The sequence below is a fragment of the Ailuropoda melanoleuca genome, chromosome X, assembly GCF_002007445.2.
Source record: "Ailuropoda melanoleuca isolate Jingjing chromosome X, ASM200744v2, whole genome shotgun sequence".
In the NCBI taxonomy this organism is placed as follows: Eukaryota; Metazoa; Chordata; class Mammalia; order Carnivora; family Ursidae; genus Ailuropoda; species Ailuropoda melanoleuca.
The window spans coordinates 15,599,015-15,612,237 of NC_048238.1; the positions used below are offsets into that span (position 1 = coordinate 15,599,015).

The 13,223-nt window shown below is 42.6% G+C and overlaps 1 protein-coding gene across 3 annotated transcripts in view; it reads right to left on the bottom strand.

Moving 5' to 3' along the window:
* The window catches only part of ADGRG2 (adhesion G protein-coupled receptor G2), a 127,868-nt gene that overhangs the window by 60,503 nt on the left and 54,142 nt on the right, over positions 1 to 13,223 (bottom strand). For all 3 annotated transcript variants that reach the window (XM_002913936.4, XM_034649722.1, XM_034649721.1), the window contains exon 3: positions 12,375 to 12,493. In XM_002913936.4, the coding sequence (XP_002913982.1) occupies positions 12,375 to 12,492 (118 nt within the window). In that variant the 5' untranslated portion in view covers position 12,493. The remainder of the gene's footprint in view (positions 1 to 12,374; positions 12,494 to 13,223) is intronic.

Below are 13,223 nucleotides of genomic sequence, written 5' to 3' on the forward strand. Positions count from 1 at the left end.
GTCCATTTATTTCCAATGGATGAATGAGCATGCCTCCTTACCCAAGCTTTAAATGTGATTAACAGACTGGGCTCCTGAGGGAGACTTACTTGGGTTCAAATCCTGGCTCTGCCTTGAGTAAGTTTCTAACATCTCCCTGCTTGTATTTGTGCATCTGTAAAATGGGGGTGATTACTTTGCATAAAATTACATTTATGAAGTATTTTATCATAGTTCCAGCAAAAAATTGTAATTGTTACTAATACAGATTATATGATCCTGTGCTCTTGGATAAAGTTCACTTTTATGTAATAATCTAGTTTTTTTTTTCCTTAATGCAAACAACAGATTAGTAACTCATAGAGGGGAACTTAAAAAATCATGAAGCTGGGGTGCCTAGGTGGCTCAGTCGGCTGAGGCTCCAACTCATTTCAGCTCAAGTCATGATCTCAGGGTTGTGGGATCGAGCCCACAGTGGGGCTCTGTGCTCAGCACAGAGTCTGCTTTTCCCTCTTTTTCTGCCCTTCCCACCTCCCCCCGTCTGCTCTCTTTTTCAAATAATAAAATCTTTTTTAAAAAATTGTGAAACTGGTTTCTTTCCAAAATTTCCATGAATGTGATTTCCACCTAACCATAAAACATTCTTTCCTATTCACTAATGCTTGATTAGTGGGACTATCTATTACAACACTGTTTGTCTAATTCAAGTTTCCGTAGCTTAGGACCATAGGGAGGCATCCTAGAAAGATCATGGGGTTCCATCTCTGCATTACACGTCAGGAAACTGAAGTTCACAGAAATCCATCTCAGAGGTGAAGGAAACTTAAAGATGACCTAGTACAATTTTGTCGATCTAGAAAACTGGCCAAGGTAGTCACTTGGACTATATATAATTCTTTCAAAAATTGTTTATTTATCCACAATAGGCCACATGAGAAAATTGGTGTGATTTTTTTTTAATTATATCTGCACTGGTTGTCTACCGCTGTTCACAAAAAATGGATACAGTTATATATATCTTTGCTCAACACAAAAATGGGGAAAATTTTTTTCTTTTTTGAGGTTTTTTTTAATTCTAAGGTTTTTTTTTTGTTTTGTTTTTAATTTATTTGTCAGACAGAGAGAGAGAGAGAGAGAGAGAGAGAGCAAGGACAAGCAGGGGGAGCGGCAGGCAGAGGGAGAAGCAGGTTCCCCGCTGAGCAAGGAGCCTGATGCAGGACTCGATCCCAGGACCCTGGGATAATGACCTGAGCCGAAGGCATCCCGAAAATTTTTTTCTAAAATAAATCGCCTCAAAGATAGTATCTTTTAGGACTTGGAAGTTCACTGGAAGAAAAGAATTACAAAATAGGTCATGGGTAGGGAAAAGACTAGAAACCAAACAAGTCCATCCCCTGCAGGCTGTGAGGAAGCAAGCTCAAAAACATGTAGGGGTTTGCCCAAAGTTTATGCATTTGTTACAATTTTTTTAAGATTTATTTATTTTATTTGAGAGAGCGAGAGCATGAGTAGGAGGGGCAGAGGGAGTTTTAAGCAGACTACACGCTGAGCCCAACACGGGGCTTGATCTCAAGAGATCGTGACTTGAGCGAAAATGAAGAGTCCAACGCCTAACCGACTGTGCCACCCAGGCACCCCCATTTGTTATAATTTTTTAAGGCCTACTGTGTATGCCAGGGAGTGGGGTTATAGCAGGGATAACACAAAGCCCCTGGCCTCAAATAGAGTTTACATTCTAGTGATATAATGCAACTCACTTGAAAGTTTTAAAATTCTACTTTGAAAATATCCTATAACTGAAAATTTTTCACTAATTCAAACACATACCCTCCTGCCTGCCCACTAAAATCCAGAATGTTAGACTTTACTGTGGATCCAAATCAGTGCAATAACAAATCATATATTAGGAGCAAGACAAGAAAGAATATACCATTGAAATACAACAAAGTATAATAGGAACTGTGTGTTCAGTTCTTATTCATTCAATTAATGAGATAATTATAAGCAATTATAATTTACTCACCAAAGCAAGACTATTGCCCATTTCATATTTTTCACTTCTCTCTCAACACAATTTTATACTATAATGAATACTACAGCAACAAGAGAGTAAATTTTCCTTCCAGCTATGTGCATTTCTAAAAGAAACTAACACAATTACCACAGACGTCACTACAAAAGCATCCTCGATTTATACTGATGGTTTTTTACAGCATTGTGATCTTATGAACACAAGACTTCTTGCCAAGATCAATGTGTTTCTTAGGATTTCCTTGAAGTAAGGATACACCCGCATCAAGGTACATTTCAACAACGTGTTCTCTTGGAATATCAACTTACTCCCTAACAGATTAAATCACTGAAGCTATTGCTTTTACTCTTCAGATCTCCCTCAATCTTTGTCTTGTCCTTTGGGGATACAAATCCATCTCAGGATGGGGCGCCTGGGTGGCAGAGCGGTTAAGCGTCTGCCTCCGTCTCAGGGCGTGATCCCGGCATTATGGGATCAAGCCCCACATCAGGCTCTTCTGCTATGAGCCTGCTTCTTCCTCTCCCACTCCCCCTGCCTGTGTTCCCTCTCTCACTGGCTGTCTCTATCTCTGTCGAATAAATAAATAAAATCTTAAATAAATAAATAAATAAAATCTTTTAAAAAAAAACCATTGCAGGATGAATGAATATGGCTACGTTTCAGTCCAAGTTGTGTAAAAACCATTTTCAACTGCTTGAGGGACTAAACACTGAGGAAGCAGTTAAGGACACAAGTTCTAGAATCCCACCACCTCCACTTTCCAGCTGTGTGAACCTGGAAGTGACTCAAACAGTCCAAAGCCTCAGTTCCCTCAGGTAGGAAATAAGGGATTAACATCTGATTCTTGCTGTTGTCAGGATCCACTAAGGTAACATATGAAGCATTTATAACGACATGACACATAGCACGACTGACCCCTGAACAACATGGTTTTGAACTTTGTGGGTCCACTTACATGCGGATTCTCTCCATAAACACAAGCCAGTGCTGCAATGTATCTTCTCTTCTTTATGATTTTTTTTTTAAGATTTTATTTATTTGTCAGAGAGAGAGAGAACAAGCAGGGGGAGTAGCAGACAGAGGGAGAAGCAGGCTCCCCGCTAAGCAAGGAGCCCGATGTGGGACTCGATCCCAGAACGCTGGGATCATGACCTGAGCCAGAGGCAGACGCTTAACCAACTGAGCCACCCAGGCATCCCCCTTAAGATTTTTTTTTTTTTTTTAAGGTTTTATTTATTTATGTGACAGAGAGACAGCCAGCTAGAGAGGGAACACAGCAGGGGGAGTGGGAGAGGAAGAAGCAGGCTCCCAGCGGAAGAGCCCGATGGGGGACTCGATCCCGGAACACCGGGATCACGCCCTGAGCCGAAGGCAGACGCTTAGCGACTGCACTACCCAGGCGCCCCCCCTTATGATTTTCTTAATAACATTTTCCTTTCTCTAGCTTACATTATCATAAAAATATAGTATATAATGCACGTAACATACAAAATATGCATTAATAGACTGTGTATGTGATTAGTAAAGCTTCCGGTCAACAGTAGGCTGTTAGTAGTTAAGTTTCTGGGGAGTCAAAGTTATAGTGCATTTTTGACTGTGCAGGAGTCAGGCACCCCTAACCCCCATGTTTTTTTTCAAGAATTAACTGTAAACCTTTGTAAAGTTGACTCTTACATTCATCAGAATGCTTTCAGAGGCAAGTACTATAAACATTAAGGATATTCATTGAGCCCACCTAACAAGAAACCCAAATGCAGACAGTTCTAGGGTTGGTCTTGCAGCTCAGGGAGACCCAGGTCCTTTCCATCCTTCTGTTCTTTCATCCTCAGCATACTGTTCGTTCAGGGACTCAATGTCTTCAAAATCTCAGGCAATCCACATTCTCCACTGGCACTCGCTACCTCCTTTCAATGCTTTGCAGATGGCTACCGTTTCAGGCATCAAACCCAGACACAAAAACATCCAGTCCAGCAACCACTAGCCCCCCGTGACTACTGAGCACTTAAAATGTGGCTAGTGTTGACTGAGGAACTGAATATTTATTTTCATTTAAATTTATTTATTTTTTTTAAAGATTTTATTTATTTATTTGACAGAGATAGAGACAGCCAGCGAGAGAGGGAACACAAGCAGGGGGAGTGGGAGAGGAAGAAGCAGGCTCATAGCAGAGGAGCCTGATGTGGGGCTCGATCCCATAACGCCGGGATCACGCCCTGAGCCGAAGGCAGACGCTTAACCGCTGTGCCACCCAGGCGCCCCTTCATTTAAATTTAATAGCCACATGTGCCACCTAGCGCAATCATATATTGGACAGTGTGGGTCTAGAGGCAGAAGAACTGTTTCTCCTTGACTCTCATCTGAAAAGTGGGGAAATTTTTCCTAAAAGTCCCCCCAGCAGCTTTTCCCGTGTGTCTTTATTGGTCAAAAGGGAGTCACATGCCCACTCCTAAATCAAACACTGGCAAGGAACAGCATTCCACACTTGGCTTGGAATAATTAGGATTTACTCCTGTGTCATGTGGAAAGGGGTGAGCACCCTATGAAGCCAGGGCTTGGCCAAGAAGTAGAAAGCAAGGAACAGTTGGCACGTAAATGTTCAGTAGTGTGTGCTGCACCACTTCTCAGTTTAGATCGGGCATCTGGGAACTACAGCCCACAGGGCAAAGCCGGCCCACCAACTGTATCTGTAATAAAAGTTTTCTTGGTGCCAAGACACGCTTATTTACATATTGCCCATGGCTGCTTTGCCTACACCAACAGAGTTGAGTAGTTGCCACAGAGACTGTATATGGCCCATGAATCCAAAAATATTTATTATCTGGGGGCGCCTGGGTGGCACAGCGGTTAAGCGTCTGCCTTCGGCTCAGGGCGTGATCCCGGCGTTATGGGATCCAGCCCCACATCAGGCTCCTCCACTATGAGCCTGGTTCTTCCTTTCCCACTCCCTCTGCTTGTGTTCCCTCTCTCACTGGCTGTCTCTATCTCTGTCGAATAAATAAATAAAATCTTTAAAAAAAAAAGATTTATTATCTGGCTCTTCATGGAATAGGTTTGCCAACCCCTGGTCTAAAAAGACATTTCTTATGATTTAAATCACCATTGTTAAGGATCTTGGCTACAACAGAGTCGTATGGCCAAAAGCAAGCACTCTGTGCAGTCTGGGGTAGACGACAGAGTTCTGGAGCACTGCTTTCAGGGCCTTGATACTATTTCTTGCTGAGTAACTTTGAAAGTTACTCCACTGCTTTAAGCTTCAATCTTCTTATCAGCAAAGTGGGGGAGTACAATGTTCTTTGCCTACCTCTGGAGGAGGGGGGCACGGTGAGATGATCTATGCCCAGGTGCTCTGTAAGCCATGAAGACCTGCACAAATATCCAGTTGGGTTGCTGCTGCCGCTGCCATCTTTCATGTTCAGTACTATGAGCTGTTGCTACTGGATCCTACCAAGAGACACTGGGACTTTTCCATGAAGAGTAAGGCAAGGATAGCACCGGCAACCAGTCGATTTACCAGTCAGCAAAACCACTTCTCGAGCTTTTATCAATTTAGAAATCAAGAGATTCACTGGTTTCTCTGTAACTTTAAGAGCCTTTGAAATCACCTTATGTTAAAAAAAATGTAATTTAAAGAAACATTTTCAATTGTTTCTTCCAATTTCACACTAAGAATTTTGAACACGAGGGGCGCCTGGGTGGCACAGAGGTTAGGCGTCTGCCTTCGGCTCAGGGCGTGATCCTGGCGTTATGGGATCGAGCCCCACATCAGGCTCTTCTGCTATGAGCCTGCTTCTTCCTCTCCCACTCCCCCTGCTTGTGTTCCCTCTCTCACTGGCTGTCTCTCTCTCTGTCAAATAAATAAATAAAATCTTCAAAAAAATAATAATTTTGAACACGGGGGGCACCTAGGTGGCTCAGTTGGTTGAGCATCTGACGATTTCAGCTCAGGTCAGGATCTCAGGGTCTTGGGAACGAGCCCCAAATCAGGCTCTGCGCTCAGTGGGGAGTCTGCTTGAGGCTCTCTCTCCTACTCTCTCCCTCACTCTACTCCCTCCCCTCTCTAAAATAAATAAAGAAATCTTTTTTAAAAAATTTTGAATGGAGAGCAGCCTTAAAATGAGATGGCAGAGATGAATGGTTCTCAGTTCAACGCAGCCCCCAAGGATCCCTGGTAACCCAGGACAATGAGTTAGGAAGCCGAAGACTCTCCCTACTGGGTAATTGAACTCACAGAATGTGAGAGTGTGAAGGAATCCTAACATGCAATCAGCTCAGCCCCTTCATCATATGCAGGAGAGGAAACCATTCTTTAAGGTTAATTCTAGCCAATGGACAGCCACTTCACTGAGGTCTATGCAAAATGTTAGAGGAGTAACATATGTTGTAAAAGAACTCACTGGGTCCAGATGAGGGTAATGCTGGTGATGGAAGCTGAAGGGAGAGGCCTGTGTTTTAGAGTATCTCTAGGCTTTAGACTAGAGTCACAAATCAAAACCAGTCAAACAAGCAGAGTTTATTGAGCACTTACTATATACTAGATAATGGAGGACACAGAGAGGAAAAAGTTGTCACCCTTACCCTCAAGGACCTGACTAGATAATTCTTCAGACCTGAAAAGGTAAAACCAGAAGGAAGAGCAGAATTCAGGATACGGTGATCACCTTCAACAATCCCTAGCAGAGTATCCTAACACATCTTAATATGTATTCGTTTTAGAGTTACTTTAAAACTTACAAACAGAATTTAGATGTACAAACAACAGCAACAATAGACACATAAAAAAAAATACCCAAGCTTTCTTTAATATCTAAGATGGCTCCATCTTATTTTGGAGCCTCTACTCCAGGGGTACAGGAAAGGGATCCTTAAACCTGTGATTTAAGGTACCTCTCTTGCTCTGAGATATCTCCAGGTAATCAATGTTTTTTGGACAAAAGCACAGTCTTTGTTTTGCCTCCTCTTCCTTCTGGTAGTCAAGATGGCTTCCAGTTTGGGAATGGGGATGCTAGTGTCCTTCTGGCAGCAGAGAAAGGGGCCCGGATCTGTGAGCCCACCCCATGTTGAGCACTGGGTTCTCAATGGCCTCTCCAGAGATTTCCCTCACCCTGTGGGGTTCCTGAGTATCCGGCTGGCACCCACAGCTGAAGACTATGTCCACTGGCCCCCATGGTCTATTCTCTCAGTAGCCCACCCTGGCCTGGGGTCCCTCTCTTGTTGACCCAGGTCCCCTCAGGTCTCACCCCCGAGTGTCTGTCACATCCTTCATCTGGCTCCTGGTCTAAATTGTCCACACCATCACTTTTGCAGCCCTGTCCCTGCTCCTGGCTCACAACATAACAGCTACCCACAAAGAACATGAGGGCCATTTAGAATCTCTACCCTGCCCACAAGAGACAAGAAAGACTTGAAAAAGACACCATCCCCAGCCTTCTCTCTGCCTAAACACACTATGTCACCATCTTTCATCTTTACCATGGCCACCAAGTTGATGCACAGGCTGCTATGAGTTCTGACCAGGAGTTCTAAATGGAAAGTGGGACACAATGTCCTCTGCTTTCAGTTTCCCCCTCAATCTATCCAGAGCCTCTACCATTCCCTGTCACCACTTCTATCTGCCAGGGAAAGAGTCAGGGTCTACCAGAAGTGACCTCATGCCTGTGTGGGGGTAGTGGGAATTTGGGAGGCTGTAAGATTGGCTGAGCATGTATCAATGCCATGGTATTTACAATCTCATTTGCACAGGTAGAGAGTTGAGAGAGAGGGAGTGCAGCACCCGGTTTGGTACTGGAGGACAAAGTCAAACAAGACAGGTTCCCTGCCTTTCAGGAGCATTACAGTCTACCCTCCTACAGCTTTACCATGCACTGCACAAGGAAGAACAAAGACTTGGATGGACAAAGCATGACAGGGTAAGAGGAAATAAGATAGTGAGGACTTGGGAGAGGGGAATTATAGAGGAATCTATCTCTGGAAATGCCTGCAGCACAGAAAGATCTAGGCCCAGACCAGAGAGAGAAAGTTGGGGATTATAGCTCATGAGCTCACCAAACTGGCTCAAATGTGTAATTGTTTCCAAATGGGGAAGACAATTCTACAAGGATGAAATTATAACCATCTTCCACTATTATGTCATCTCACCCTCTGGAAAATAGTTGTACCTAAAAGAAGACCTCCTTCAAAGACAAAAAAAGAAAAAAGAAAAAAGGCATTGGCACAGCCCAGGAGAGCTAGAGGCTAGAGAGAAGTATAGTTATCTACCAAAGTTCATGTGGGCTTCTGGTAAACCAAGAATGATTCCCTCACACATTACCAAATTACACAGCTGAAAGTATTAAGGTCTAAGGATTCTCTCTGTTGGCCAGTGGCCTACCAAGAGAGTGTCAGACCTGTCAAGAGCTACTGAGTCGGGGCGCCTGGGTGGCTCAGGCGTTAAGCATCTGCCTTCAGCTCAGGGCGTGATCCCAGGGTCCTGGGATCAAGTCCCGCATCGGGCTCCCTGCTCTGCTGGGAGCCTGTTTCTTCCTCTCCCACTCCCCCTGCTTGTGTTCCCTCTCTTGCTGGCTGTCTCTCTGTCAAATAAATAAATAAATAATAAAAATTAAAAAATCTTAAAAAAAAAAAAAAAAAAGAGCTACTGAGTCATCTCTCAGGCTTCCAGGGTGAAGCTACTGTGTTTGCAGTCCAGATCCCCCAGAGCCAGGGTGAATGGCTGCTCTCTGGCCGCATGCCCCAGCTCCCTCTCCATCTTCTCCCCACACCTCAGTGACACGTTCTTTCAGCTTTCAGACACTTACGAGGCAGCCTGGTAGAGTATGAACAGCACAAGCTACAGATCCCAACGGGGAATCGTCTGAGCTGTGAGACTCTGCACAAATGACTTAATCTCTTTGACACTCAGTTTCTTCATCTGTAAACTGAGACTAAAAGTATCTATCTTGATGAATTTTTTTTAAGATTAAATGAGATGATATACATAAAGCACCTAGCAGGGCCTGGCCCAGAGCAAGTCCCCAGCCCCCATTACGTTTCCTCCCATTAGTTTCCCATCTACCTCACCAAACCCTCCCTCTCCCTTCTCACCTGGCACTGACAATGCGCTGAAAGGACTCGTGATGCAAAGGAAGTACCTAACGCTGTGATAGAAGGGGACAAGTATAAAAAGATATGAATAAAGAGAAAAAGAAGCACTGGGGAGAGGGATTTAATTCTTCTGAAGAGATCAGGGCAGGTTTTATAAAGGGAGCAATACTTGAACGGACCTTGGACCATTCGTGCAGTTCCAAGTGGGGAGATCCCAGAAAGCAGAGGGAGGGAGTAAGGAAGTAAGATAGGGAAGGGAGTAAAGCCGATAATGGGTACATTAATGAGCAGATTACTACTGGGGGCAACTGGGGCACAATCCAACAATCTACAAGGTGTGTAGAACACAGCTCAGCGTCATCTCACCAAGGGACGGGGAAGCTGGCATAGGTCAACGCCAACTCTCACCCCTCACTATTGTGGAGTGGTAACCTGGCACTTCGGGCTTGTTCCAAGGACAGGCCGCGCATGGTCATATAGGCACAGATCATTCGCAGAGAGACATAGGAGCCATTGGCATTCACGCGCTTTCTTGTTTACCTGCTCCATTTTAATCACTTTAAAATATACTTTTTTCAAAAAGACTTATTCCTACCAAGCTGCTTTCATTTTGACGACTTTTTTCCCCTTATGTTTCACTTTCCTTCCTCATCTACCCTGTGGTGGAAAAAGCAATGAAACGTGAGACTGAAGATCTAGTATCTAGTCTGGCTCCACCACTTCCCAACCAATCACATCCCTGGGGACATTTACTCATCAGTAGAGTGGGGACATTTGATTTCTGCTCTGCCGATCCCACAGTGATGTTTTAATGCCCCGAGAAGATGACGTGTGGGCACAGTTTACAGGAACATCACAGTGCCACAGCACAATCTGTAGCCCAGGATATTTATCTGGAGGCATTTTCTCTACCTACTTCTGTCTTCTGTCAGTTGTGCAGGCAGTGGTCCTCAAAGTATAGTCTGAACGGATCACATCAACATCACCTGGGAGCTTGTTAGAAACGTCCATTCTTAGCTCTGGCCCTATACCTACTGAATCAAAACCTCTGGGGGAGGGACCCAGAAATCTGTGTTTTAACAAGTCCTCCAGGGGATCCTGATATTTTGAGAACTGATGTTTTCAGAGTTTGCAAACTCTGGTTTTCTGGTTATGACCACAAAATTCGGAGCTGGCAACAAATTCCAGTCAGCCACTTCCTTAACAACTTACTTATCTGAGACTCAGTTTCTTGATCTGGCAAACGGGGCTAACATTAGGACCTCTCCTTCACAGATGTGGTTGAGAAGCTTAAGAAAGTGAATATGTGTAAATCATGGAGGGACCCGACCCATCGTAAGCAGTCAGTATATGGTTAGCTCTTACCATTTCTTTTTGTAAAGTATTGTGGCTTCCTGACATGCCTAAGGGCCTGCTTTTTGAAGAATTGTCAATTGTGCTTTAGCCTGTTGGGAAGTTTTCTGTTTAGTTGGCGTATGTGTGTTGTGCATCTGTTTTGTTTACATGTCATTGTTTGCTGCTAGTAGATATTTGCTTTATCCAAGGAAGATTCCTTGATCCTGCCACTCTCCTCCAGGTAAGAAAGGTATTTCTCTGTGTATCCTTAATAATTCTTCTTAAATAACATTCCTGGTGAGGATTCTTTCCATTTGCATAGCACTGTATTTTCTTGGCAGTTGTACCTACAGATGTTGCAGCTAGGATTTCTGGCCTTTTTGTTGCCTTCCTTAGATAACTTTTCTTTGTATTTCATTCTAAAGATCCTCTCTTCTGAAAACCATGCTGCTTCATTTGACTGATTCTCTACCTCCCTTAACGTTTCAATGCAGAAGTGTCTTCAAGTGGATACTTTAAGAAACAAATAAATACCAGAAATAGACCCTCACATATGTGGTCAATTGATTTCTGACAAAGGTGCCAAGACCATTCAATGGGAAGAGGACAGTCTTTTCAACAAATAGCGCTGTGAAAAGTGGATGCCCACATGCAAAAGAATGATGCTGGGCCCTTACCTCACACCATATACAAAAATGAACTCAAAATGGACCAAAGCACCTGACCACAAGAGCTAAAACTCTAAAACTCTTTGAAGAAAATGTAGGAGAAATCTTCATGACATCAGACTTGGCAATGGTTTCTGGATAAGACAGCAAAAGCACAGGCAAAAAAGTAAAAACAGATAAAATGGACTTCATCAAAAATAAAAAACCTTGGTGCGTCAAAGCACACTATTAAGAGAATGAAAAGACAACACAGAATTGGAGAAAATATTTGCAAATCGTATTATCTGGTAAAGGATTTAATATCCAGAATATATAAAGAACTCTTAAACTCAACAACAACAAAAACAGCCAAACAACACAATTCAAAAATGGGTCAAAGGTCTGAGTAGACGTTTCTCTAAAAAAAGACAGACATTATGTCCAATAAGCCCATTAAAGATGCTCCACTTCACTAATCACCAAGGAAATGCAAATCAAAACCACGATGAGGTAGCATTTCACACCCATTACCAAAACAACGGAAAATGAGACGTGTCCGTGAGGACAGAGAGAAACTGGAATTCTTGTGCCCTGCTGGTAGGATGCAAAATGGTGCCTCCACTATGGGAAACAGTGTGGCAGATCCTCAAGAAGTTAACCACAGAATCACCATATGATCTAGCAATCAATTCCACTCCCAGGTATATGTACCCAAAAGAACTGAAAGCAAGGACTCGAACTTGTACTTGTGCACCAATATCCATAGCAGGATCGTTTACAACAGTCAAAAGGTGGGAATACCCCCAAATGTCTATCAACACTGAATGGATAAACAAAATGTGGTCTACACATACAATGGAGTATTATTCAGCCTTAAAAAGGAATGAAATGCTGATACATCCTATAACGTGGATGAACCTTGGAAACATGGTAAGTGAAAGAAGCCAGACACAAAAGGACAAATATTGAATGATTCCACTTATATGAGGTACCTGGAATAAAGACAGAAAGCAAAGAGGGTACCAAGGACTGGGGGGAAAAGGGAATGGGGAGCTACTGTTTAACATGTACAGAGTTTCTATTTGAGATGATGAAAATGTCCTAAAAATGGATAGTGGTGATGGTTGCAAAAATTGGGAATCTATTTAATGCCAGTGGTTCAATGGTTAAAATGGTAAGCTTTGTTATGTTTATTTTACAGTAAAAAAAAACAAAAAACAAAAAACCTAAATAAACATACATACACAGAGATAAAACAGGGGAAAAAATGAAAAACAAAACAAAGCAAAACCCAGGCACCTTACCTTCCAAGGATGTAACCAGAACAACATGAAGACAAATGATGATAAGAAATATCTTGAACATCAGTAAAAGTTCTTCAGGTCTGCCAACATGGCCACACTGCCTGCCAGAGAAAAACATCCTGGAATAAAATAAGAGGGAAACATATCATCATAGCATCCCATAATCACAAGAGAGCAATACCCAAGAGGTCAGTTACTTAACGAAGGCAACCTGCAATCCTGCTTCCTTTAACTTACTCTGGTTCCAGACAACTGGCAATGCCAGATGGGGCACTGGCTACTAAAAGCAAAACCTCTGTTTAATATTGGAGGACCACCCAGTGGGATATCATATTACATTAAAAATCATTAAAAAAAAAAAAAGAAACAGACTCACAAATACAGAGAACAAGCTAGTGGTTGCCAGAGGAGACAGGCAAAATAAGTGAAGGGGATTAAGAGGGACAAACTTCCAGTTATAAAATAAATAAGTCACAGGGATGAAAAATACAGCATAAAAAATACAGTCAGTAATACCGTAATAAATTTGTATGACGTCCGATGGTAACTACGCTTACCATGGTGAGCATTTTGTAAAGTGCAGAATTGTTGAATTGCTTTGCTGTACACCTGAAACTAATGTAATATTGTATGTCAACTATGCTTCACTTAAAATTAATTTTTTTAAAAAGATAAGCAAGGTGGTCCCTGTGAATTTATGGAAAACATCAATACATGCAAAATATCAAGAGGAGAAATTAAAAACACAAAGCGCTGCATCTATAATTATTACCACTATATAAAGGCTGGTTAAAAACTATGCTAAGAATCAGAAGAGTTGGAGAATCCTATAAATGTTCTACTGTAAAA